Below are 24,206 nucleotides of genomic sequence, written 5' to 3'. Positions count from 1 at the left end.
ACTTTAGTATGAGATACCATTATTGGTCTAAAATGGTAATAATCATTCCTGAAAATTAAGGTAGCAAAATCTATAAATCCATATGGGGAATAGGGACTTTAAAGTTGATGTCCAACACATGAATAATACAATTCAAAGGCGCGGACATGGTGGTTACCTCTCGTTCGAGGATAAAAACATGTAGGCTGCGCACAAAAAATGGCCAAGAACTTGTCTCGCTCAAGTTTTAGGCTTCTTTTGGGCAGCTGCATCTCCTGGCTCAGACTTGCGTTTGATATTTAAAAAGTGCTCGACCTATAGTGAAAATAATTATACCATGTTACTGAAACAAGGTCATACGGGGAAGTATAATGTGATTGTTTGAGAGAGAGGAAACAATCGAGAGAGAAGCTGGAGGAGTCGTCGAACATAAGTGGCAAGATGAACAGGGGTGCAAACAATACGTGAAACTAAAGACCGAAAACAGAAACTCATAATCTTGCAACACTGACCTTCCTATTACCAAGCATGGGGGTTAAGCCTCCAGCAAGGTCCTTCTCAACTATCGCAAAGCCACTTCCAGGATCAATTGTTTGACTGAAAAGGAGATGATTGAAATAATAAGAATAACAGTAATAGCATGGCTCTAAACAGAGGAAATAAAATATAACGGCAAAAGCAGATCCCAGAACAATATAATGGCTCCAAACAGACGAAAGAACTATACACAAACAAAAAAAGTTTACACGCGCACACATTTTGCAGATCCCAAGACCAATAAATTTACTCTGCTGTCAAAATCTTTCATAAATTTCAGAATTTTTCCACGAAATAGCACCAGATTTTGTAAAATGCCCCCATAAATGCCAGAATATACAAATGCAATTTTTTTCTCATTGGGTGCTCGTAAGAAGGCAATTCCACCAAAAGAATTGATAACACTATATTGCACATGCAACTAATATTGTGTTCTATATTGCACATGCAACTAATATTGTGTTCTGTTTCCAGAATTTGAAGATTTTGTTGGGATTCTGATGCTTGAGTAACTCGTCACATCACAAAGTTCAGGCAAAAAATAATCTTACACTGGAATTGTAAATGAAGAGAAAAGTGAACCATACCCTGGTTTGACATGGCCACTCAATACAAGATAAGGTGTTTGTAGTTTAGCTTGAGCATCCCTCATTCTCTCCACTGAAAGAGATGGAGTATCCGCATTTTTCATTTGCTTTACTTTTAACTCCTCTTGGTATTGCCGCATACGCTTTTCTTGTTTCATTTTTCCAGGACCCTTCCCATGGAACTTATGTGAAAGAAGCCGAAAAGATTCTTTTGGTGTCAACTGCAGCAAACGAAGAGGCATTCATTAGAGCTTGAAGTTGGCATTCTCATGCTCTTTAAATTTAATACCACTTTAAGTGCTCCAATACTATAAATAAGCTTCGGGGTAAGAAATCATAAACATTTACTTAATTTCATAACATAAAATAGCAACATGTAGAGATCAGGTTAAAATGAATAAAAACTTATGTATTCATTTCAGGAGATTCCACATTAAGACCTCATGAAGTAAAAGAACTTCGACAAGAAACCGACTAGCAGAAAACCATAGCCACATCACCAACAACATTTCATGACATTATTCTTTAAAAATATCCAAATCAACCGACGCTGTTATATCAAAAACTCTAGAATTAAAAAATATCAGAAACAACAATAAATACAATAAGATTAAAATTCCTTCAGGGAGTGTTTAGCAAAACCTTGTTTTATAATAAATCAAGTAAGAAATCAAAGCTTGCTATCATAATCTTCTCTTATTATGTTTCAAAAGAATTAATGGATGGTTGTTATTCTGTAACACGACAAAACAACATTTTTTTCATTAGTTTTAAGTCTAGCAAAAATAGATTGAAGCATTTTCAAGAATTTTAATACTTTTGAGTGGTTCAACTTATTCGGGTTGCCATTCTTAAATATCGGTTCTGTAAAGACATGTTCAATAGAGTTCAAATTAATTTTCATATCTTACTCCTACCGTTCTTATTCGTGTGTCAGGTAACAGATAATATAAATATTAAATGCACCGAAAGTTAATTGCTTGTCTATAAAAGACCACTCACAATTCGTCCATATTCATCTGTCCTCTCGATGAGTATTTCCTTAGCTCCATCATTATCATAGATGCCAACGAGTTTGCTTTTCTTCTTGTCCATGTTTCGACCACCCCATTCAATAGTTTCTTTGAGTGTTCCTCGGTCTTTCAAAAGCTTGAGAGCCCCAGCTAGACCCTTCCCAACAGCAGATTCATGAATTGTTTCATCTGGAACAACCTCTTCTTCCTCCTTAGCAGGTATCTCATGTTTTGCAGTTTCTTTTACCTCTGCCCAGCCAACATCTCCATCCTTCATTTCCTGATCAAAGCTATCTCGTACTGCATCTTCCTCCAAGAAAACATCTTCCTGGTCAGGATTTTCAGCATCTGAAAAGTAAACAGTATCAGACATACAGGACTTAACAATAAATCATGGTTGAGCAATTAGTCAAGCTAAAAAGAATAAACTCAAGAATCCATGCATAATTGTTTGAAAGGAGAAGAAAATTGATATTACAACCATAAAAACGATACCACTAAACAACATGGAACTGGATTTACCAAAGAGAGCTGTGGCAAATACAAGCATAAACAAGTTCTATAGACAAAGAAAGGGAAAAAATATACATAATAAACTGAGATACACATGAAATTTAATCTTATGATGACAGTGTGACCACCACAAATAATGTCAAACCAGTATACTGACCCTAAACCAACCAGCGCTGTCTCAAATATCCAAGAAAAGAGGATTTAGAGAGACAAAGTTGCCAGAGGAAAAGCTCATAGTATGCGTTCTTTTAGTTGAAACATTTTGAAACCAACAAGGTTTATGGAACAATATACATAATGTTGTAGAACCAGGCCTATCATTTAATCACTGCTCATCCCAGTAACATCCTCTCTCTTCTCACTTCCAAGAAATATTGAACTACGTTTCTAGTGTTAGGGAAAGAAAAACAAATGGAACAAGAGATGTAAAGGTTTGATGAATCACAATTGAATACCTTCATCAATCTGCAGACCCCAGACAAATTCTTCCATTTCTGTGAAGATAACCTTATTCTCTTGTTGATCTCCAGACCCATGATTTGAGTTGTCTGCCGGGGAATCATTAGAGGAAGTGGCAAGAAGGGTTATAACCCGTGGAGCAGATTTTTCTTCTTCATCTTGTTTCTTCAAGGCTATTTTTCTTGCCCTCTCTAATGATTTTCGAAGCTCGTCATCATCATCACCGAAAACAAAAGTATCATCTTCTTCTGTCTGTATGAAATTGATTTGCTCCTGTCGAAGCGCTTTAGAAGCCTCGTCTGCTTTAGCATATGCTGATTGGTAAGCATTTCTTCTCTTTTCTGTCTCAATCCTCTCTTGTTCCTCCCTAAGATTTTGTCTTCTCCCGTCACTTCTTGAACCAAGATCTCCAGCACCTAATCCAGAGGATATCGCCTCTGCTTCAAGGGCATCTATGTCCAGCTTGTCCTTCTTCCTCAGGGACTTCTTTTTCTTTGGCTTTTTAAACTTCATCATTTCTTCCTCGGTATAATAATCTGTCGATATTTTCCCAATTGAATTGAGACTTTCGTTGAGATCTCTAGTAGGAACCCCCTGGATTCTTTTTCGAAGCTGTCATTAAATTACAAACTTAGCCAAAATATATTTGGTTTCAATGCAGATATTTTAATCAAGTTAGTGCAAACATCAACAACATCAACATTACCTCTTCCAATTTTCTTTCGGCTTCACCAGTGAAACGTCCACTTGAATCAAGAGTTACCCCCTGTCACCAGATGAAGAAAGTAAACCTGTGCACAATTACAACTGTAAGTAACAAAAAGAAATTAAATTAACCTCTTCTGTGACAGGATCATCATATTGCGGAAGCATTTTCTTTGGGAATCCGGGTTCGTCATTGAACCTAATTTAATGATGAGAGAATAGAAAGTCAGGCATCTAGACCTCATATAAAGTAATTAAGATTAACAATTGATTAATCCTACTTGTCATCATAAACACCCGTTTTCTTCTTCGCGGCCCTATAAGCTTCATCCCGTAGTTTCTGTTCACCAATCTCCACATTTTCAAGCATATCAACCTCTGGTATATACAATGTAACGTCACCTTAAGATATCTGAGCCGAAAAAATACCCAAATGGTAAAAGTGGAAAAATAAAGCACAAGGATAGAAAAAAAAAAAGAAGAACCAATGGTTCACCTTGATTGATGTCACTATCAGCGAGTATGTTCTGATCTTTGAGCGTCAAGACAACTGCCCCGCCTTCAAGTACTTTATCAAGACCATGAAGAATTTTGACCCCACCTAAATCTTCTACAGAAAAAAATGAAGTGAAATGTCAGATCAAAGCTCATACTCACACAGCCATGGAATTCATCACGGAGTTCAGTATCCAAAACTTTACAATTCAAGAATAAAAAAATCCATATCTTTTTCCATGACAATTTCAATTCACTCATGAAATTTCAGATTATAAAATGAACTCACATTTGTCACCAGGCACCTAAATGAATGTGTTATAAATCAAATTCAACAGGAAAAGAGAATGCATGAATTATAAGACGTACCAGCTGTGTGCTGCATTATTTTCTCATCATCGCTTCCTTCATTATTCATGTTGTCCTATTACAAACAAATAAATACGCGATCAAAGATCCATTGAAATGAGCGTACTTCAATCTCTAAAACACATCAATTTTCTCTTCCCAAATACCCGTTCTCCTGATGCACTTATTGTCATGAGAAAACAGAACATAATAAAATAAAACTCCAGCTGGGAAAAAATTATTTCAGCATAATTACGCTTTATATGATAATTTAAATATTTAATATACATAAATAATATTTCATATTAAATCTAATATATGTGCATGCCGTTCGTTATTAGTCCATTATAAAATACAAAACTCTATAAAAGTTTCAGAGAATCCACCTGCTCTTCAAATACTTTAGAAAGCTGCAATGCTCTTTCCTTTTCAGAGGTCCTTTTCTGTCCGAGTTTTCGGCTCCAGTTCACCCATGATAAAACCTCAGAAGCACCTTCTGCTGCTTTCTTCATTCTTTCTTCTCGCATTCTATCAAACAAACAACCACTTAGGCTTATTGATTATTGATGGATTTCTCAAGTTCAAAAGAAAACAAGAAGTTATAATCTATTCACGGTGAACATGCAAAATACATGTTATCCTTACACATTAAAAACTATGGAAGTCAATGATGCCTCTTCTAAAGGTCAAACTATTCACATCTAACATTCCAGTTAAACATCACCCAATAACCTGACATCTTAAATTTCACCAGTAAATGTCTTCCTATACCGCATTAATTGACATCGCCACATCGGTACTGATAAATCGAGAATGTTAATGCAACCATAAAGCACCACTTAACTTCATAAAGATTATTATGTATCTGATCATCATGGAATAATTTTTTTTTTTTTGTAATCTTGAATTGACAGACAAAAGTACTCTTAAAATATGAAATTCTTGTTTTGTAATAAAAAGTACGCAAGGGAAGTGTAGAAACAGCCATGAACATAATTTTAACCTTAATAGGCGAGGAAAAGGAACATAGAAATGAATCTTAGAAATAAGCAGTAAAAAGTAACTACTTTAAAAGGCGTTTTTCCAATTTTGAAGAATCAAGAGGTACTGCAGCAACAAGCTCAACATCAGCATTTTGTTGGCGCTGGAGAATTTTGGAGGCATTCTCATCATCAGGGATATTAACCTCGTTAGCAGATTGATGATCTTGAACATGATTAACAACATCCTCCTCCACACATTGGCTCCTTTCACGACCGCCATCCTTCTGTCTACGATCATTCCTACCTCTGTCTCTTACCCTATCCTTCTCTTGAGCTGTCTGCTTTTCTTTCTCTCTATTTTTCTCCTTCCCTTTTTCTCTCTCATCTGCCTCCTTAAGCCTGTCTCTGTCATCATCCTTTTCCCTCTCCCTATCTTTTTGCTTTTCCCGCTCTTTATCTTTAGCTCTATCCCTTTCCTTTTCCCTGTCTTTATCCTTGTCTCTGACCTTGTCACAGCCCCTGTCTGTATCATGTCCTCTATCACCATCCTTCTCCAAATTTTTCTCCCTCCTCCGCTCTTGCTCCTTTTCCTTTCCTCGATCCCTTCGTTCTTTATCTCTCTCCCTTTCCCTGCGCTTTTCACGATCAACATCTTTCCCCATGACTCTATCTCGAACCTCATCTTTTACTCTCTCGTTTCTGTCCGTCCTTCTACTCTTAGTTGATTCTGAATCTTTATTCTCTTTCTCTCTTTCCTTCGAGCTCTCAATCATCCTTAGTCTTTCTTTATCCCTACTTTTGTGATCTTTCTCCTCCCTGTGAGCATTGTTCTTGTTATTATCTTTGCTTCGATGTTTACCCAAATCTGGTTTTTCGTCAGACTCATTTCCTTCTGATTCATCGTAGTCTCCGGTCCACCTCTCCCTAGTAGGAGTGTCATCTTCAAACCGCATCTCAGCACTACTACTCTCACACCTAGATTCAGCCAAACGTACACCTGCTATCAACAAACCTAAAAAGATCAATGTGCGGTGGATATAATAATTGTGTTCTTCATGCAGAAGTGTGCATTGTTAAGAATTATATTAATCAATTGGCATCCACAAAATGCAACATCGTAGATACACATGATAGTACATTGAAAAGCATTCAGGAGATGAACACACAGCCCGTTAGATAACTTTAAATGCAGTTCCTTGGAATATGAAATTCAGTGAAACTTTTCATCGATTTTTTATAAAGTTAAAGAGATATGCAAGTCTGCACCCAACGATAATGTTCAAATAGGAAGAACATATAAAAATGGAACAGTCACAAACTGTTCACAAAAGAGTATCAGATTTCAAATATTTCACATACCATAACAGATACTAATCAGGTCAAAGAATTCACATTTAAGTTCCATAGTTAACCTAAAGCTGAAAACTAGAAACCAGGAAGAGCAGATCATAGATATTGTATTCTCATTTGCAGATAAAATTGCACTCCTTATCCGTTCGTAATCACATAAAAACATGAATTTCACATATCACACAACCAAGTCCGATGACCTCATAAAACACCGTTTCATTAAAAAAAAATCTGCCTCCAGTTACGAAAAATTATAATGTCCCATTCCCAATCCATTCCCCTTCAAATTTCGTTTGAGACAGAACTAAAAAATCGCCAGCTGCAATTTATGTAAATACAAACACACACATAAAAACTGCGATGACCAATCTACCAGTTACTAAGCCCATAAATTAGGGTTTCGACTGCAGAAAAAAATTAAGATAATTCTTATAACCCACAAAGATGAATTAGCTAAATGGTTTGATTGAAGCTAAAATTTCCGCAAGCACCTGCCGATCAAACGGATTCCTGATTCCTGTACTGCGGGAATCAATCAGACGAATAAAAGTGATGTAGAAGCAGAAAGAAATAACAGTTCCGAATTGTTTTGTAGTTGGGGCAATATATACTTGGGAATTTAGGTTTATAACTTCATGCTTAAAAAAAAACATATTATTATTATTATTTCGAATATGAATTAACGATAAATTAATAAAATGGTATATGAAATATTATAAATAATTTATTTAATATATTAATTATTGATAAATTAATATATGTGATAGATCCAATTAAAAACTCGATTTTATATTTAAATAAAATTGGTTTTTAATCAAATTATTGTTATTAAATACAATTAAACACACGTTTTGTTTTAAAAGTAATTTTTTATTGATTAAAATTAAAATTGTAAAAAATATTACATTTATTTAAAAATTATATCATAATAAAATATTTATCACACTCTTAATATTCCAACAAACATGCGCCAAAATTCAAGCTCCATCAGGTCGTTATTGAGTAATGAGTACTTAATTTCCACAATCTTATTTATACAAATATCCCAATGTTATAATGGTTGTTGATAGCTCACCAAAATAACTATATATAGACTATAGTAAAGGTAAGTTGCGTTTCAAAAACGAAAATTCGAACCTATAAGATAGTAGTAGGTCTAGTGAAATAGTTTGACAGATAAAGATTTGGATAAAGATTTGTGAGACGAGTCAACATTGTTCATATATACAATAATAAATAATACTTTTAACATAAAAAATAATATTTTTATATGATGACTCAAATAGAAATTCGTCTCACACAATTTTTTCATGAGATCGTTTCAAAAAAATAAGTGCATAAGAGATGTCGTTCCCCATTTTAAATTGCTAAATTCCAAAGCACGAAAATAGGCACATCTCAGTCAAATATTATTACGATAATAATGGCCAAAACTGGTCAAATATTATTAAATAATAATGAATAAGGGTCTGCGATAGAATCGTGATCAAATAGCGCTACAGAAACAACGCATGTCACACAGTTTACAGATTTAAATACTCTAATATAACGTTTAATAATTATTTATTTATCTTAATTAAATTTTTATAAATCTTAAATGAAAATATATTAAATAATTCTTGTTTTACAAAGAGGACTTACGATTCAATAAATATATATTTAAAGAATTTTGAGTTATATATTTAAAAAAATCTAAAAGAATTACCAATGAGACACAATAAAAATAAAAACAAGGAAAAGTATTCTATGATAGGCTTTTTATGTGTTCTAACTAATATTCCAATAACTTAAATAAAAAAAATACATATCTCCATAGTTACAAATAATATTCTCGATTAATATTCATAGTAAAGATACGAAAACATTACAATTTTGGTCATGTATGTTTGCGCAGATTTTTTTTTCTATTAGTACATCTTTACATGCGAAGCATAGTTTATACAGTTCGAAAAATTATATGAACATGTTAATTTTTATTTTTTTTCAAATTAATTATTGTTTCATATTTTTTAATTAAGAGTATATAGATAAAGATGTTATTTGATTTAAAAATATAAATAAAGATAAAATTAAAACTTTAAAAAGAAAGATTATTCTAGGGAAAAGAAGTTTCATTAATTAGGATACAATTGTAATTTTAAATAAATTTCACCAAATCAATTAGAAATTAGTCTCAACTTCAATTCGATAGTAAGATAGTAAGATGATGTCAAAATTTGCTCTTATTATGCCGTCTTTGTTTTATTTCTTATTTTATTATTATTATTTTATCTGATATAGCGTTGATGTGTCTGACTTGTCTAGTGTCACAACAGTACTCTCATTGAAAAATGGAAAATGAATAAAATTGGCAAAAAATAAAAAAATACATATTTAAGAGTTAATTTTGACAACAAAGATAATCCACATCGCCAAGAGACAAAAATTGTCATCTCATCTGACTATCGTTCGTTTGTTTTCCACCCGACAAATGATATTTGTTAGCCTTCTCAAATTGAAACCTTAATCATATGATTTATTTGCTCACACTCTAGTTAGTTCTTTTCGTATTAAATTAAAGGTGTGAAGGAATATAATAAAATGGAATATTGTTCCTTCATGCAAATAAAATAAAAGCTGAAATTTTCTATATAAAAAAAAGTTAAAAAATTAAAAGCTTAAACCGAAACATGGACATATTTCCTAGTTTTTTGTTGTGGCTTTTAACTTTTAAGTGTTTTTTTTATAAAACCTTAATCAAATATCAAATGTTTTTTTTTTTTAAAATGCTTTCTATACACGATTTCTCCATGCAAATACACCCTACATTGACTGCGGGCGCTCGTTCCTCGTATCCGTATCACAGGAAATTCGCTATTTGGCTTCATATAAATTATTGGAGCAATTGATGGGAGAGGGGATTGAGTTTTATGACAACTAACCATACAAATTTTTATTAAAATTTTGAAGGCAAATATGCAGGAAACCAAAGATGGCCACACTTGAGCTTCTAAAGGAGTGGACTAAGTACACTTAACCAAATGAAGGAACAGCTAGAAGTCATGGAAAACTCTCCTATCAAGCTGTTCAAAATCCCAGTTTCTGTTTCCTAAAAACAAGGTCACAAGACATAAAATCATGCCAGACAAGAACTAAACTCTATCCAAAGATCGAATATACTTGCAATATGAAAATTGTGTTGATTAATTCCTGCCTAGTTCAGCCAGCAGAGCCAACATGGAATGGACCTATGCCCTTAACCGAATTCGATCAAACTGGTTTTCTTGCTCACGTCCGAACAATATACTTTTACCAGCCTTCAGGAATTTGGCTCACACAAGAAGGGGCCGTCTTTAAAACCATAAGAACCTCTCTGAGCAGAATCTTGGTGCATTTTTACCCATTAGCAGGTCGTTTGCGATGGCTAGATGGGGCTCGTCTCGTGCTTGAGTGCAATGGCAATGGTGTTCAGCTCATAGAAGCAGAGACTGATGCTGACTTAGATATCCTCGGTGATTTCACCTCATCTCCCCATTTTCATTACCTTACTCCTCCAATCAACTACACAGCCCCTATTGAAGAAATCCCCTTGGTCTTTGTGCAGCTAACTAAATTCAAGTGTGGTGGGATTGCTCTAAGTTACTCTATATCCGATGCTGTGGTTGATGGGCAAAGTGCCCTTCATTTCATCTCAGAATGGGCTAACCTGGCTCGAGGAGATTCATTAGCCAATTCACCTTTTCTTGATAGGAAATTTCTGCGGGCTGGGGATCTTCCATCTGCGATACCGTGCTCAAAGCACGAGCAGTTTGATTCTCCCCCTCTTCTGATTGGCCAATCCAGCTGTGAGAACGAAAGGAAAAAGGAAACTGCAGACGCAATGTTGAAGCTGACAAAAACCCAGGTTGAAATGCTAAAGAATGAAGCCAACAGAACCAGGCAATTTAATGATAGCGATCGTATCTTTACACGATATGAGGCCATAGCAGCACACATATGGAGGTGTGCATGCAGGGATCGTGGGCATATATACGAGCAGCCAACCGGATTGGCTATTTGTGTAGATGTACGCAATCGAGTTTAACCACCACTACCTCGAAAGTACTTTGGTAATGCAATAGTTGATGTGGTTGCGACTGGTTGCTCGGGGGACCTTGTAACAAGACCATCAGGCTATATGCTGCAAGCAGAATAAGAGAAGCAATAAATAAGGTCTCGAGCGAGTTTGTGCATTCCACTCTTGATTACTTGAAGAATCTTGAAGATTTATCAGGATTGCAAGATATACATCCCATGAACACGAATCAAGGGCTATACTATGGGAATCCAAATCTAGGGATCATAAGCTGGATGACAATTCCAATCTATGACCTTGATTTTGGTTGGGGAAAGAAAATCTTTATGATCCCTGGAACTCATGATTGTGATGGTGATTCTTTGATCTTACCAGGGCATGATGGAGATGGATCCATGGTGGTTGTGCTGTGCCTGCAAGCCAATCGCATGGAAGATTTCAAGAAATTCTTCTACGAAAATTTCTAAACCAAGCAGGAATCGATCTTTATCCGTAAAACGAATCTATCATGTCCATATTTATAATGATAAGCAATATTTTTTTAATAGGAAACCCAAATAAAATATTCGTCACACAAAATTGATTCGTAAGACGTCTCAAAAAAGTTTTCGTTTTAATAGTATTATGCGAGTTGTAAATGCTTTATAAATAAAACAAGAAGGTATGGTAGTTTGTGCTGATCACTTGAATTGTTTTTGACGGTTGCTGATCACTTGAATTAATGTTGTTCTTTTAAGCAACAATCGGCTAAATACAACGTTCACATCATTTAGTTATCAATGTCACAATTAAATAAGTTCATGTATCATGGATGTGACCATTCATCCCATCCCAGTCACCAAGGGCTAAAACACACAGAAACAATTTCTCGATCTAACGGTTCCCGTGTTCGTCTTTCTTTGAGGCAAGGAGCCAAGGATCACCGATGCGTGAGAAGTGAATTGGCCAATTTTTTTATTTTTTATTTTATCAGAATGATCATCCATGAACAAATCAACAGTGAGACTGGATTTTATTTATTGGAAAACAGTTTACATTACTTCCAAGTTCCAACTATATGTTGAACCGAAATATCTTTATTTTTTATTAAAGAATTTATAAAATTGAGATTTATTTTAAACAATTGATTTATCGTTTAAAATACCTATATCAATTTAAAAAATACATATTTTATAAAAAATTGGAATATTAATAAATTTTGGCGACTTCCATTTACTAAAAAATAGACAATCACAACCCTTACTTCCTAGTTTCTTATCGTCTTTTTAAATGTTTTTTTAGAATAAAAGCTTAATCAAACATCATTTTTTCCAGGAAAAAAAGTGTCTTATATCCAGTTTTCTTAATCAGTAAGACAAGGCCGATAAATTCAACGTCCCTTGTACATCGCTGGCCGATGGTGGGCACTCGTTGCACATTTTCACTTCTCCGAAAATTGTTGGAACAACTAATGGCAAAGGGACTTGCATTTTTTGTTAACTGCTAACCATATAGTCTGATTAAAATTTTCAAGGCAAATATGCAGGAAACCAAAGATAGGGGACATTGAAAGCGGCTATAGGAGTGGACGAAGTGTACTTTAAGCGAAAAGTAGGAAAAACTAGAAGTCATGGAAAGCTCATTCCATCCAAGAGCCCCGACCATTGATGGTAAACAAACCCCTCACACAGTTCAAAACACAGTTTCAGTTACCTAAAAACAAGGTCACAAGACATAAATGGCACAAAAGTACGACACTTTAAATGCCACACAATAACTGCTATCCACCCAAATATCAATTATCAATTATATTAGCAATATGAGAGTTGTGTTGAATAATTCTTGCCTAGTCCAGCCAGTAGAGCCAACAAGGAATGGCCCTATGTCCTTAACAGAATTTGACCAAACCGGTGTTCTTGCTCACATCCCAACAGTATACTTTTATCGGCCTTCAGGAACATGGCTCGCACAAAAAGACACCATCTTTACAACCCTAAAAACCTCTTTGAGCAGAATCTTGGTGCATTTTTTCCCATTGGCAGGTCGGTTGCGATGGTTAGATGGGGCTCACCTCGTGCTTGAGTGCAATGGGAAGGGTGTTCAGTTGATAGAAGCAGAGACTGATGCTGACTTAGATATCCTCGGTGATTTCACTCCATCTCCCTATTTTCATCACCTTATTCATCCAGTAAACTACAAAGCACCCATTGAAGAAATCCCCTTGGTCATCGTGCAGCTAACAAAATTCAAGTGTGGTGGGATTGCTCTAAGTTACTCTATATCCCATGCTGTGGTTGACGGGCAAAGTGCCCTTCATTTTATCTTTGAATGGGCTAACCTAGCTCGCGGAGATTCATTAGGCATTGCACCTTTTCTTGATAGGAAATTGTTGCGGGCTGGGGATCCTCCATCTGCACAACCGTGCTTTGAGCACAAGCAGTTTGATCCCCCTCCACTTCTGATTGGCCAATCCAACTGTGAAAGGGAAAGGAAAAAGGAAACTACTGTTGCCATGTTGAAGCTGACAAAAACCCAGGTTGAAATGCTCAAGAATGAAGCTAACAAAACGAGGCCATTTAATTATGGTGATCGTGTCTTTACACGATATGAGGCAATAGCAGCACACATATGGAGGTGTGCATGCAGAGTTCGTGGGCACATATATGAGCAGCCAACTAGATTGGCAATTTGTTTAGATATACGCAATCGAGTTCAACCACCATTACCTCAAAAATACTTTGGCAATGCAATAGTCGATGTGGTTGCGACTGGCTGCTCAGGGGATCTTGTAACAAGACCATCAGGCTATGCTGCAAGCAGAATAAGAGAAGCAATAAATAAGGTCTCCAGCGAGTTTGTGTATTCCACTCTTGATTACTTGAAAAATCTTAAAGATTTATCAAGATTACAAGATATACATGCCATTAAGACGAATCAAGGGCCATTTTACGGTAATCCAAATCTAGGGGTAATAAGCTGGATGGAACTTCCGCTCTATGGCCTTGATTTTGGTTGGGGGAAGGAAATCTTTATGGGCCCCGGAACTCATGATTGTGATGGTGATTCTTTGATCTTACCAGGGCTCGATGGGGATGGCTTTATGGTTATTGCACTATGCCTGCAAGCTGGTTGTATGGAAGATTTCAAAAGACTCTTCTATGAAGATATCTAAAACTAGGAATTGGCACTATATAATATATATAGAACTTAAATAATGATAAGTAACTCAAGTACCAATTTTCTTGTCTTTGTAATTATCAATATGTAGTATCTACACCTATATCCGTGACTCTAGCTTTTAGCATTTGCAAATGTTTATCAATAATCCAAGAAGGTATGTCAGTTTCTATTGATTATTTAAATTAATGTTCTTGCAAGTTGCAACAGTTGACCAAATATAACCAACAAGTTATGTTTCCTTCAATCCTAACATTTTGTTATGCCACACTTGCGGGTGTAATTTTTGTTAATTCATATGATCTCTGTAAGAGACCCGCGTAACCTAAATAACGAACAGTAGTCAACACCACAACCAAAAATGAATAAATTCATGCATATTGGTAGAAACACAACAAAATAAGTTAATTTATCACAGATGTAGCCATCCATACATGTCACAGGCTTACAAATTTGAACTTATCACATTCACAAAATGATTCAATTTTGATGGCCATAAAAAAGGAGGTCTAACAAGTGAAATATAGTAGTATATAAAACAAAGGTTCACAATTCGAGAAAGTGATGCAGTACTCAGTGGTCTAGGAAAATGCGTAAAGTATTACATTCACTGAGACATTTTATTTGAGATAAAAGCTGAAGCATGGTTACAGGAATCCAAATTTCCTATATGGCCTCCCCGCATCCTCATCTTGCATGTGCTGTCATCAAAATTAGCAAATGGTGAATGATAATCTAGATTTAAAAAGTGTAAACTACAAGCAGAAACAACTTATGATAAAGTAAAGGCTATATTTAGTTACACAGAGTTCCCATTCAACATATAGCATAAGTTTTAGAGGTCAACTGATATTAAGTCAACTGAAATAGAGAAGCATCTACATTCCAGATTTGAGATCAACGCTGGAAAATAAGCAAAGATGCAAATATTTATGCATATTAGATGCTGTCATGAAAATGAACCTAGGGTTCATTAGCAGTTTAGACAATAGAAACAATTATCTTTATGATTATCGATTTCCAAATGTGCTTCATCTTGAATATACATAGCACCAATTGTGTATGCCACTCTAAACTCACCCATATCAAAGCTATCTGAAACAAAACTCGCTTTTACAGAAGTTGAAACATATACACCTTGGTCGGCCTCGAGCCCATCCTCTATTCATGTGAGGTTTTCTTTCTTATATATCTTGAAATTTGGTTAATGAATATGGTTTCCTATACTCTTTCCTTCTCCCAATCTCGTAATTAACTATTTAAGATAAGCTAACAAGCAGAAATCTATATTTTTCGCTGAATAGTGGTGAAGGAGGATCTGAAATCCTACCAACATTTGGGGGAAAACTCTTCAATTTTTTAGTGCAGAGCTCGTTTCTTAATATCTAAACAAGCTTGTCCTTAACAAATCTGTAAAAAACGTTACTCCCAAACCACACGGGAAATTCAACACAAAAGTCACTAATAACGGACCAAACCAAACCTATCGATCACGTTTCTCTGGAAAAACCAACTCAAATCACCATAGATCGCAAGGCGAGAAACAGAATTAAGCCACAGACAGAACAAAACTAAAAAAACAGCAAAAACGAAAATAAAATCTCACGAATTCTCGGACGATGCCCTTGTAGACGAGAACGGGCAGAGCGATGCCGAATATTCCGACAAGCGCAAAATTGCGGCGGGTCCAGCGGAAATTGTGCTCCAGATTCTCTCTAGCCGTGGACCAATCCTCGATCCAACGGTTCTTGTTCGTTTCCATCCCTCCCCCCATCTTCGCTTGAAGCAAGGATTATCGATGTTGTGACTCTACACTCTACTTATGGTGCTCGAAATCCTCTCTTCAAAAGCCTATAAATTATCAATGCGCTGTTTAAAGACTTTTGTTTTGTTTAGTTTTGTTTTTTTTAAGTATTCAAAATAGATTTTTATATAATTTTAAAAAATAATCTGGTATTCGATATTGATATTTTAAATTAAAACTTCAGTTTTAGATTTATTTAAATTTTTAATATACTTTTTTTAAATTAATATACTTTTAATAAATATATGAAATTTATTATCATACAAATATCAAAGTACAACATATAATTATAAATTATCAAAAATTATATTTGGTTCAACCCAAATAATAAGATGAATTTTTAAAATTTTTGACTCATAAGCTCTTTCTTCCTCGCTTTATCTCACATCACCCATCTTCTCTCCTTTCATATTTCTTTATCACTTTCTCACGTTTTAAAATGTATAATATATGTGTACATTTTTTTGTTTTTCTTTTCAGATTTTTGCATTTTTTTCACCGATGGTTCATTTATTAATTTTTTATTTTACGATAGTTTCAAATCAAAATTATTAATATCAAATTTTAATTTTTGAAATTTATTTTATGATTTTTAATTTATGATTTAGATTAATAATAAAATATGATCCAAAAAATAACCGAGCTGTATTCTTAATAATTGAATAGTCTCGCAACAAACATTATAAAAAAAATTAAGATTTTAAGGCATAATTTATATTTAAAAAATATATGATATAATTGATAAATATTTTGTTTCATTTGTTATTTAAAAATTATACTTCATTTTTTTATAACTTCTAATCTTTAAATTCTACGTCAATATTGTTTAAGAATTACACTTTAATTTTTTTTTTATAACTTACTTGTAATCTTGAAATTAACAAAGTTTTTAATTATAATTATGAATTTTTTTAATAAAATTATTATACTATATATATAAAAACAAAAAAATTTATTGACACATAAAATTAACAATAATAGTAATTTTTTTAATAAATAAAAATAATTTTTTATTAATTTTTTTGACTAAAATTTGATTATAATTCTTTTTAGTATTTTAAATTAATCTGTAAATCATCAAATTTTTTCCAAAAATTATATCCATATAATGTTAAATAATATTATTTTCACATAAATAAATATTTATATATATAATCAGTTCAAACATGAGATTGCAGATTAATACAAAGATGCATTTTCAAAAATTTACAAACATATATACAAACTCACATATATACACATGTAATAATTGAATTATTTAAATTTTAAATAAGTAAAATTATTTAAAATTTTGAAAAACAATATCAAACTTGATAAGTTATCAATGTCAATTAATTATTAGTATTTATAAAATCTATATGATTTTATGAAAAAGTTTACAAAAATCTAAAAAAAGTTTTACAAAAAAGCTACAGGAATATACATAAATTTATTTATAAATATGTGAAATTATGTAAAAATCAATAAAAATTTATAGAATCAACAAAAATTTATCATTTAAAAATCATTAAAATATCATAATCGAATGCACCATCACGTAGCTAAACCGCTTGCAAATGGATACTGTTATATATAAAGAATGAATGACTTTTACAATCATCAAATCTTGGATTTTTCTATTATGCTCACATATGCTATTAGTAAGTAATTTTATTATTTTATGGATTATATATGTTCTTTATATAACAATTTAATATCCTCAACTAAAAGTTTATAATTGAAATTCATAATTTTCGCGTGTTAAGTGGTACTAGTTTTAATAAAAATTGTTATTAATAAACTACTATATTCATATGTAGGAAAAATATAATTCTCATATAAATTATATTATAAATTTCATCTTCAATAAGAAACTATCTTATATATTTTCAAAATCAATGTTAATTTTTTTCGATACATAAATTAGTGGTAAATTTAATTCTAAATATTCACAAAATTTCAATAATTACGAGAGAGAGAGAAACTCAATAATTCCACGATCCATTGGGCATTGGATTAACGAAAATATATCTGGCAGCATCAAAAGTCTTGACCTATTTTGGCTTCTGGGGCGTTCCTTGCATTTTTGTTAAACATAGAGAGAAAAATCATGGCATCGAAGGTGTCCCTGAAGGCGGGGAAAGGGAAATCTGTGAAGAAGTCCGCGGCGGCGGATGAGGATGGATCCACCGTAGCTGTGGCGGCGAGGTTCGTGAAGGAGTGGAGCACCTGGACGATGAAGAAGGCCAAAGTCATTACTCACTATGGTTTCATCCCTTTGGTCATCATCATCGGCATGAACTCCGAGCCCAAGCCTTCTCTCTCTCAGCTCCTCAGCCCTGTCTGAAGGAACTTAATAGACTCTAATTCGAATTTTCTCTACTATACTTATCGCCTATCAGTCGATTTTGCAATCGTGTGTTAGTTAGACATTTTGGTGTGGTTCTGCGGCTTTTTGCGTTTTTTCTTGCATATTGATTGACGCAATAATCCATCTTTATTTTTGTTTTAGGTTTTGTGGATTGGGATAGCGTGAGGAGATTTTGAATCTGCAGTCGTTTCATTTCACACGATAGATAGCATGTTCAGCTCCCTGCTGTTATTGTGCTGTGTGGTGTTATAATGCTTATAATTTTTTGGTGTCTGGTTTGTGGACGTTGTGTGATATAAACATCACTAGTTATTGGTTAACATGTTTTGGCTAGTCTTTGGGTTTGTATCTATTTGGGGCTTATGGGGTAACCTGTGTATAAACTTGAATGTAGGTGTTTGGCTTGGTCCGTGTGGCATTTGTTGATAATTTTTTCCAAAGTCCACAGAAATAAGTTGATCATAGGTGTGGAACGATTGTTGGTAAAAAAAAAATTCAAACTCTACATCTACATAAATAATTTGATCATAGGTCTAGAACATTCGTTGGTAGTTTTTTTTCAAAGTCTACAGAAATAAGTTGATTTTAAACCTGGAACATAATAATAGTTCAGGTGTGCTTGTGTACTTTGCAGAATTACTATTACAATATACTACTTGCTGAATCTTATGATTGTTAACACTTCTAACATAGGTTTTGAAGAATGTTTTGGCCTTATAACAATAGCATTTGTACATTACCGCACAGAACTTGCTTAGTTGATGGTAATTGATCGATCCCAGAAAGCGTGGCACCTCTACTGGTTTGATTGGGTTGTCCTAGCCGTATATGAGGTGTGCAGTCTCAATCCAATAAGTTTGCATAACTCTGCATAGATTCATGATATGTGGATTGTAGATTTTCACGACTTATTGAATCAATCCACTTTATTGTTGGTAATTTAATTGTGTTTTAACTGGAAATAATGAAGGTGCTACTTTCCAAATGCTGAGATCTTAACCATTGTCTGTTACTATTTAATTTCAAAAGAGTACCTTTGACGTATCTGCAACACGCTGGGTTTTCTTCTGCGGCAGAAAGAATTTGACAGTGGTATTTTCTTCGGCCAAGTTAATTCCTAGTTTTCATTACCTTGCAGATGAATTGTTTCTTGAGCGTTTGTTTGTAACCTAAGGTCTTTGAGAAAAGACAGTATTCTCTTTACTTCTTTCTTCCCTCGCTCTCTTAAGTTTTAAGCTCTGTTTTTTGTTTTTCTTGAAATATTTCCCTGAGTCATTTGCTTCTCCAGTTGACTCTTGAACCGCTTTTGATATGTTCAAGTTTAATGGATACTCATGATCGGTTATGGTGCTTTGCTCTGAAGTTTAGTGAAATAGCATGTGCGGTGGATTGTAATAAACTATCTTTTGAGTTGAGAATGTGCTTGTACATGTGTTGAGATGAGTACTTGGATTCCTCACACCTAATCCTCAAACCTTCCCTTTCTTGGAGTCATATAGCCTTTAGAGTAATTCCAAGGCAAGCCGGATCGAACCCATTACAAAGAAAAATATCACATCGCCTGTTTCCTTTCATAAGAATCGAAATCGAGATGTTCAAGGGAAATTGAGCACTTTACCTTGAATTAACAAGTATTGGTTCGTTTATACTTGTATCCTATTTTTTCCTGCATTCTTTTACAGATCAGAATGCTAAATGCGACCTGAATTGTTGGATTTTTCTCTCCTTTTTCTTGATTTTTTTTTAGAAACTACGCCATCGTTTTCCCGCTGAATATGGTACTTTAAAATGATATTGGTCATAAACTGTTTTCTGTGCTGTTATCGACTTCCTATGCATTTTTTCCACCCAATGCAGCCATTGCTGGCGGATTATTTTGCGAGGGCTCCACACTTTGTTTAGCTAGCGCAGCGCGTAGCGGAAGCAGAATTGGATTGATTCGGATTTTGGCAAAAACTGGAACTACACGATATTCTAAATAGCAAATTAATGTAAATTCATTCAAACCATTTACGACTATATATTAGGGTTGCTTAGAAATAGTTTGTTTGAATTGGTTTTTAGTCAATTTGAGTTTTCAAATTAATTAAAATGGAATGGATTGTTTCAAAGTTTTGATTAAAAAAATCCAACCAAATTGAATCAAACCGATTTTATAAATATATAATATGTTCATTATATATATAAATAAAGTGTTTGATTTTTAGTTTTGTCATTATCATTAACGGTATGAGAAATTAATAACAAATGTTACTTTAATAAATTTTATATTTTTCAATTTTTAAAACTAAATTTGAAAGGACCAAACCAAATCGTAACATAGGTTTGGTTTGGTTTGATTTGGGTTGGCTTTTAAGCGTTGATGGTATGGTTTACAATTTGCAAAAATTATATTATTTGGTTAGGTTTGAGGTTTTATCATAAAGGTTTTGCTCTCTTACTAGAGACAGACCGAACCAAACCTGAAATATTAGTTTGATTCGATTTAGCTACCTACTATAAATAGATAAATTTTTAGGTTTCTCATTTATAAATATAACTCAAAATTTGTTAACTAGCTATTATAAATAGATAAATTTAAATATTAACATTGATATTCAAACATTTAGCAATGTAATTTATGATAATTCAGTACAAAGTTAGCATAAAAAGTTAAATCCTCAAAATAAGCACTTGAACTTTAAAAAGTTTGAACTATCAACAAATATCTCTTAATAATTAAGAAAAATACTTAAGAAAAAAAAATAAAATCAGATATAACAAACTTATGCTTAAAAATGAAATAAAATACCTTTACCATTTAAAATTAATATATTTATAAAATTAGTTTGGTTTGGATATTTTTTATTTAAATTTTGAACAAAATCAATATTTTTATTCGATTAATTTATAAAAGAATGATCAACTTAAAACGTACCCAAACCAGCTTGTTTGGTTTCGTTCCATCTAGTTCAATTTCCAAGTACCGCTGGTAGAGTATATCTACATCCTAAAGCTCATCAGGCAAAAATCTTGTTTACTCGAGGTAAATGGTAATATTTCATTGAAACTCTTGCCATTAATTTCTCCATTGTGAACGCAATGCCAGCTGTAGTTGATGATATGTTGAGTTCAATGTGTTTGATACAAGTACTGAGTGAAACTGGGTCGTTTGATGCGTGGAAAGTGCCTGTTTTGTATTTAATCTGACACTACTAAGTGAGGACTCTGCTATTAAATACTCTGCACAGGTTGGGTTTAACATATAATCACGCGACTATTGAAAGGGAAATCTAACAATGGCGAAAGGTTTGATATGGGCAACTGCAGAGGATTTGTCACGGAACCGAGCTAGGGTACTGATGTTGTATCGCCAAATATTGAGGAGCATCAATTCACCTGATTTGCCACTCAACTTAGCAGCAAGGCTAGCCAAGAGAGCCGAGGCTCGAGCCATTTTTCTGCTGCATTCTAAAGAACGATCTCTTCACAACATTGAAGATCTCATCGACTGTGCAGAGTACGCTCTTAGTATCTTAAAAAAAGGCCAAGTCCCCAAAATTATACAATAAATACATATCGTACGTCTCTACCTCTTTATCTTGTATCACGTTGGATAATCTTCTGCGTGAACTCTGTGAATAAGGATCTTTAGCTTGGAGAATTCTTGTGCAGTCTATATTATTGAGTTGCCTTAGATCATATGTTGCGATCTTCAAGACCATATTTATATAGTTTTCGGCTTTCAGTCCCCATTTTCCCCATTCTTGAAGAAATTATTCAACTTAGGCTTCACCATGGGTCTTGCATGGCTGTTATAAAGATTTTGATTGACCCTGTTCTTTGGACTTTCTAAAAACTGCCAAATGTTTATAAATTTAACCATCCTATATTGTCTCCGTTGAGTCCATTAATCCACTATGGTAAGTTGAATTGGTATTTTTACATTCACCATCCACGTACTTAATGTATCGATACTTAACTCCCTTATTAAGTGCAAAATTATAACATGCAAGGGAGATAAGTGACAAATACATCAAGTATAGGGGAGATGAAAGCAAAAAACCCGTTTGAAATGGGTTATATTTAATTAAGATTGCAGTATAAATGAAGTAATTTGAAAATGACAACAATAGTTTGACAGAGCGTAAGTTTAAAATTGAAGAGTTGGATTATTTTTCTTTAAGATGCTTATGGAATGCAGTAATTATTATTGTGGTAGAACTACAAACCACACAAAATTTCTAAGTATAGGCGTTTATGAACTCTCTTTATCGAGATATGAAGGAAAACAAGAGACTGGAGAATGTTAAGGTCTTATTTATAGATTTGAAGTATTGTGATATCAATTTGTGAAGGAGGATACAACTTTTTGGACCCAAATGAACTGATATGTTTGGTGGTAATCTAGGGGTCCAAATTGCATCCACTGGTGAAAGGTCCACAAGCTTATGGCATGACTCCAATCTACATGGTTCAATCCATCTGTTTATAATATGGTGATTGAGGTTCCGTCATTCCGGAAACCTACATGCTTGTGATGAATTCTGGCTTTTGATGTGGAAGAATATAATCTACACCCGATAGTCCTGTTCATATCGATCGTGAATGTTTATTACTTTGTGAGATATGCACATTTGATTTGTTGTGATGATTATGATACACATTTGATCTTATCCATCCGATAGTGATCCAACAATTTGGATGCATCATATTCCTTGTCACCAATTCAATCTTGATGACGCTTACTAGCGGTCGATCACACACATATGCTGATAGAAGTGCAAAGTGAGCATTCAACGATGCAACCTTTGCAACATACAAGAGCATTGCTCGGACCTGGGCACTGGTTCAAGTTCGGGCTTCGAAGCTGACACAGATGGTGTACCACTTGAACCGTTGGTAACCAACAAAACTCTGTAAACCTATTTCATACACAAACGACTCCTATAAAATTCTACATCATTTTATTTTATGTGTTTAACATAAAATTATATTCAATGTAAAATGATTTATTATCGATTCGATAAATAGAAATGCACATAAAATCAGTAATTCCACTCAAAACCCAATTATCAAAATAAATAAAACTAAAACCACACCCAAACGAAGAAAATAATTTTACACCAATAAATTATCTTCAGTTATCGTGGATCACATGAACGTACTAATCTATATACCTATAAATGTATTTTTATCTTATGAGTACATAGAAAAAATCATTTTTTTTATCCAATTGTTCATTCTTGTAAAAAAGCAGAAGCAACCCCTGTATTCATTGTGAAAATACAAGAAAAGAAAGTACTAATAGGGGGAGATTATGAATTCCTTATCTTGTGATTAGTTAACAGAAACATTTTTCGCGTAAAGAAACGTTGCTTTTGTCGGCCTTTATGTGCAACAGTCCACTAGTGGCGGAAGAGAGGGTGTAATTCCTACTGCAGTTTTGATTTTCTCGGATTTCATTAGCTTTAGGTACGATCCAAGCTGTCTACCTTTGGAGGATTTATGGGTTTCGACTGTTGAGTATGGGTTATGAGCGGTTGTTTTCTCCATTTCACATGAACATGAAATAGAGTCAATTAATAATTTACAATATAATGGAATATAAAATATTTACATAGTTTTGCAAAGTTAGAACATAATTTAGTATATTTTTGTTTGTATAACTGTAAAATCACATGGTAAATTGATGTAATCTATTGAGTATGTTCAAATGGACAAAAATTGGAAAAATCTTTATCTTGAGAAAATAATGCCTAGTTTAACTTTTATAAATTTTAAAAATAAAAAAATAGCTTTTATCACTTCTATTTCAATTTATGTTTAAACAATAAAAAATTATTTTGAACCATTACATTGAAACACACATTTAATTAATTAACTAATAATTA

General features: G+C 33.6%; 3 protein-coding genes, 1 long non-coding RNA gene and 1 pseudogene across 5 annotated transcripts; 3 read left to right on the top strand and 2 right to left on the bottom strand.

Annotated features, from left to right (window-relative positions):
* Positions 1–195: 195 nt before the first annotated feature.
* On the bottom strand, positions 196–7,583 carry LOC140971502 (SART-1 family protein DOT2-like). 2 transcript variants are annotated; one of them, XM_073433788.1, is made up of 13 exons: positions 7,461–7,583; positions 5,704–6,616; positions 5,023–5,164; positions 4,658–4,712; positions 4,290–4,403; positions 4,075–4,171; positions 3,926–3,992; positions 3,795–3,854; positions 3,085–3,700; positions 2,106–2,464; positions 1,104–1,324; positions 492–576; positions 196–294 (listed from the first exon to the last, which is right to left on the bottom strand). In XM_073433788.1, the coding sequence occupies exons 2-13, from the start codon at positions 6,570–6,572 to the stop codon at positions 220–222; spliced, it is 2,760 nt and encodes a 919-aa protein (XP_073289889.1). In that variant the 5' UTR covers positions 6,573–6,616; positions 7,461–7,583; the 3' UTR covers positions 196–219. The 2 variants fall into 2 exon arrangements, with proteins under 2 accessions (XP_073289889.1, XP_073289890.1); XM_073433789.1 differs by having other exon boundaries at positions 4,290–4,400.
* A 2,552-nt stretch (positions 7,584–10,135) lies between these two features.
* LOC140958312 (spermidine hydroxycinnamoyl transferase-like) lies at positions 10,136–11,490 on the top strand (annotated as a pseudogene).
* Positions 11,491–12,387: 897 nt separating this feature from the next.
* On the top strand, positions 12,388–14,880 carry LOC140971499 (spermidine hydroxycinnamoyl transferase-like). The gene has a single exon (XM_073433786.1). The coding sequence runs from the start codon at positions 12,822–12,824 to the stop codon at positions 14,172–14,174; it is 1,353 nt and encodes a 450-aa protein (XP_073289887.1). The 5' UTR covers positions 12,388–12,821; the 3' UTR covers positions 14,175–14,880.
* On the bottom strand, positions 14,564–16,053 carry LOC140971500 (uncharacterized). The gene is made up of 2 exons (XM_073433787.1): positions 15,786–16,053; positions 14,564–14,880 (listed from the first exon to the last, which is right to left on the bottom strand). The coding sequence occupies exons 1-2, from the start codon at positions 15,951–15,953 to the stop codon at positions 14,827–14,829; spliced, it is 222 nt and encodes a 73-aa protein (XP_073289888.1). The 5' UTR covers positions 15,954–16,053; the 3' UTR covers positions 14,564–14,826.
* Positions 16,054–21,180: 5,127 nt separating this feature from the next.
* Positions 21,181–22,063, top strand: LOC140971498 (uncharacterized). Its single transcript, XR_012174318.1, has 2 exons — positions 21,181–21,358; positions 21,564–22,063. It is a non-coding gene; the product is annotated as an uncharacterized lncRNA (long non-coding RNA).
* The last annotated feature ends 2,143 nt before the right edge of the window (positions 22,064–24,206 follow it).

Source organism: Primulina huaijiensis, chromosome 2 (genome assembly GCF_012295235.1).
Source record: "Primulina huaijiensis isolate GDHJ02 chromosome 2, ASM1229523v2, whole genome shotgun sequence".
Taxonomy (NCBI): domain Eukaryota; kingdom Viridiplantae; phylum Streptophyta; class Magnoliopsida; order Lamiales; family Gesneriaceae; genus Primulina; species Primulina huaijiensis.
This window is presented reverse-complemented; position numbering and strand designations above follow the sequence as displayed.